The 3,930-nt window shown below is 39.0% G+C and overlaps 1 protein-coding gene across 1 annotated transcript in view; it reads right to left on the bottom strand.

Annotated features, from left to right (window-relative positions):
* The window catches only part of LOC140853715 (ATP-dependent Clp protease proteolytic subunit-related protein 3, chloroplastic-like), a 12,944-nt gene extending 9,071 nt beyond the window's left edge, over nucleotides 1-3,873 (bottom strand). Inside the window, exons 1-3 of the mRNA XM_073248581.1 lie at nucleotides 3,496-3,873; nucleotides 310-411; nucleotides 22-144 (exon numbers count right to left, since the gene is read on the bottom strand). Of these exons, the coding sequence (XP_073104682.1) occupies nucleotides 22-144; nucleotides 310-411; nucleotides 3,496-3,810 (540 nt within the window). The 5' untranslated portion in view covers nucleotides 3,811-3,873. The remainder of the gene's footprint in view (nucleotides 1-21; nucleotides 145-309; nucleotides 412-3,495) is intronic.
* Nucleotides 3,874-3,930: the final 57 nt, after the last annotated feature.

Raw genomic sequence — 3,930 nt, 5'->3', positions numbered from 1 at the left:
AGAGAAACCAAAATTGCATACAGTTTCCCCATCATCACGTGTTGTTCCTGTTGAATTGATATAAAGATAAATTGGTTGCTTTGGATCCATCCATTGCAGGTAAAGCATTTCTGCAATCACAAGCTCTGTGACAGCTGGCACCAACTACACATTAAAAAAAGAATGGTTAGTTTTAGTAAAAAGGATATCGTGGTTAAAAATGAGCTTCATATCTTCATATAAGTAGAGACATAGTTCTTAGAGTGATCTAGTACACGAAGAACTGTCAACATGACAGTAGGGAGAACCTAGTGTGGTTGCAACACTTACAGGCATGCCAATATAGACAATTCGTCCATTGAGAAGTAAAGATGGCAAGTCTGGAGGAGGCTTTCTTGGCCTGTGTTCATTGTAAGAAACAGAATGCTCCACCTGGTTCAGGTTAACAAAAGTCAAAAGCTATTAAAAGCATTTAGAATATATAAAACATGAGTAAACATCAAGATCCATCCATGGAAAATTAGTTCCAGAAACCTTACAATTTGGAAATAAGCCAAATAACAGCAACTATAGTAAAAGTGAAGTAATTTTGGAGATTGAACCAAAATTCAGATGTTTCCTACAAATATAGATTCATCTTAAATAGTAGAAGAGATTTGTTTAAAAGATATATAAAATTGCAACAGTTATTACGAATCACTTTATATTGCATTTCATTGTTAGAGTAAAAACAGCATGGCACATCATAAGATTTGAGAACTTGGCAAAATTATGAAAACTCCACCATGGTACATATGAGAGCGCATGCTTGCACATAAATGCACCTCCATGGGCAGGTGGAAGCTAACCTTTAAAATTAAAGCTTAAGTGCTACCAACATATCATACAGAGAGCCATTAGACAGGTGTCTGGGCAATCAAAGCATCACCACACACTTGTTCAAGAATTTGACAACAAAATAATTCAGAACCTAGTCATGCTAAAGTGCCAAAAATTACATCGTCAATCAGTACTTTGATCACTCATTGGAAAATAACTTATTGTGAGTTGCTCACCTTATCTGTACCCTCTGAGGTGACTCCTTTAAGATGCCTTTATGTTTTAGTAAAACATTTCATTGACATGTTAACCTAGATCTCATGGACAATTACTTATAGCACATTAGGTGAGAATTGGCATGGTCAATAGTTAAATGATACTGTAAATATATAATTGAGAGATTATACTTCATTAACACTTGTTTTTTATTGGGCAATGGGGGGGTCGGGAAGGGCAGGGGTTGTCACTATATTTATTTGAGAAGAACAAAATATATACATTCAAGAAAAAGCATGGAGCAGGAGAGGAAGAAAAACAATGAGAAAGAACTATGTTTACCGTAGTAAGGTGACAAGGTTGACAAGGGTCTGCCACAGATAGGATAAGCAACAAATACAACAAGGGCAAAACATAAGACCATGCCATATAAACAAGTCTCTCTGACACCTAACAAGCAGCTCCTTTTAAACAAGAACTAGCAATATGACCAAGGCTAAGGCCTCAAATCCCTAGGAGGTTTGTGAATTTCATTTTGAAGTCTGTTATGCCTTGCATAACACCACAAGTAGCAAAACACCTAATCCATGAATGGAAATTTATCACTGAAAGAGCTAACATCAAATACCACACATCACTATCAAGTAACAATCCCACAAGCCAAAATTAGCATCATACAGTTCAAGTTAAGTCATCTAATAGAACTGAAAAATTAAGTTATTCATTGTCATTATAAGAACGCAGAGAGAAAGTTCCATTGACCTTGATAACTTTCTTGACAGCTTTTATCTTTGGTAGGATATTCTGATGATGGTAGACCAAACAAAGTTCTTGATTCTATTCAAAACCTAGAGAATCCATATTGACTTCTTAACCACCAAAGATACTCTATAAGAAGCGAACTTAGGTTGCGAATTAAAGTGATAATGACACTAGTTTCCACCTAAAATATGTGAAATCTTCCCATTAACATTTTCAGTTAAAATGTTTAACCAAGTCTGGATGACTTCAATAGTTTCATCATCACAAAGATGTTCTCTTCGATGATAAATTACCTTCAGACTCACTATCAGGACCTTAGATTATAATGGCGAGCTTAGAGAAACTAAACTGAGACACTTCCAGCATCAAATATCTATCTAGAATTTAAACTTGCCACCTTATGATTTGTATCCGTGAACTAAGGATATTTTCCCCTAATACCATATACTTCTATGACCCAGCAAGTCTAAAATAGCTTTCTCTTCGTCTTCATTTGCTGACAAGTAAAGAATACATGTGTTGAGCTACTAAGGAAGTAATAAACCCTAAAGAGGTTACAGCAAGACCTAATTAAAAATGAATCGAATTATTAATTGTGTCATAGAGACCCTTATGCCTATGTCCTGATCGATCCCCGGAGGAATAAGTGTTTCTAAAAGATTTTTGATACTGTATCCATTTCCAAAATTAGTTCTATACAAATGACCACCAATGACAAAAAATAAATGCAATAGCTAAATGATGATAAGCAATATCAGTCTCTTCATATGTCATTTTTCCTCTATGAAACTTTTTGACTGAGGGACCATATTGGCTCTTGATATTTTCAGTAAACAAGATCAAATCATTGTCTTCGTATTCTCATCTCTCCCTCTTTCTACCAAAAAGTTGACATACAAATTCATTTAGTTTTTAACTACTAAGGCATTGCACCTTAAAATATTCACCTGATGATGTTGAAGATAAGAAATCACCGCTTCTACAATGGTGATTCTTCCACCAAAAGCAAATCGCTTTTCCATAACACAGATCCTCTCCCAATCCTCTTCTCCAAGAGATCATCCACACAAAAATTTATCAGACTCCTCAACTCCTAAAACAAATCCAAACACCTGATACGAAGACATCAGGGAATCTGATGGCTTCTCCTATTCAATGGCAATGGCCGCAAAACTTTCTTCCAATCATCGGTTAAAATGCATAGCCACTCAATACATAAAAGAATAAAAAATAAATGCAGAAGTCTTTCAAGGTGACTTTACACACTAGAAAGACGCAGCAATGCACTCACGAACATTTTAAAAGGTAATCAAACTCAGAAATCCCCTTGATATACATGCATTCCCTCCTTCAAGGCCGCCTGACCTAATTTTGACTAGTCTCGCCTAACAGTTATAATACCGCATTAACAAACCTAAATGGTCTATAGCTCCAAATCTCGACTGCCATTTAAATATCAGAAAATCCAATTTTGAAACGAATCCTCCAAAATGTTCCCGTCTTTTTACAAACCTTTCGACCGTCGGTCTCTAATCTTTCGTTCTACCACACATTCACTATATTATTGATACACACCATTAAAATAACCATCTAAAACGACCATATCTCGACAAAAGGATAATGGTAACAGACATGAAACAAGTTCCAAGTTTTAATGAATCCAGAGAAGAAAAGGTTGTCCCCTAAGAACCAGCAATAAGCGAGGGCCCTTTCCTTTACCTGGGCGGGAGTGGCCATGAGCTTGGGGCTGTCGAAGATGTCGAGAAAGGGAGGGGTGTCGCTATCCGGCGAAGGAGGCACGGTGAGGGCTTCGGGAGCGGAGGTGGCGACGGAGGCGAGCTTGGAAAGGAAGGGGTCCTTGGGGTTCAGGGGCGGCATCGGAGGCAGCGCCATCCTTATAGCGCTCAACGCTCGCCTGGGAGCGGCGGACGTAGGAGAAGAAGAAGAGAAGGAGGAGGAGGCGGAGGAGGAGGCAGGGACGGCCATGGGGATTTGGGGACAGACGGTCCGAAAGCTCAGAGCCCCGAACGCCATCGTCTCTCTCGCCTCTCTCGCCGTCCAACTGTGTGGATTTGGGTTTGGCTCGAGATCTCCCACCAGGAGCGGACGTTTTATGGTTCGGCTCGCGCGAGGGGAGCTAGGCGGCCGGGCCGG

Source organism: Elaeis guineensis, chromosome 14 (genome assembly GCF_000442705.2).
Source record: "Elaeis guineensis isolate ETL-2024a chromosome 14, EG11, whole genome shotgun sequence".
In the NCBI taxonomy this organism is placed as follows: Eukaryota; Viridiplantae; Streptophyta; class Magnoliopsida; order Arecales; family Arecaceae; genus Elaeis; species Elaeis guineensis.
Note: the sequence above shows the minus strand (reverse complement) of the source record. Positions and strands in the feature narration are given on the sequence as shown.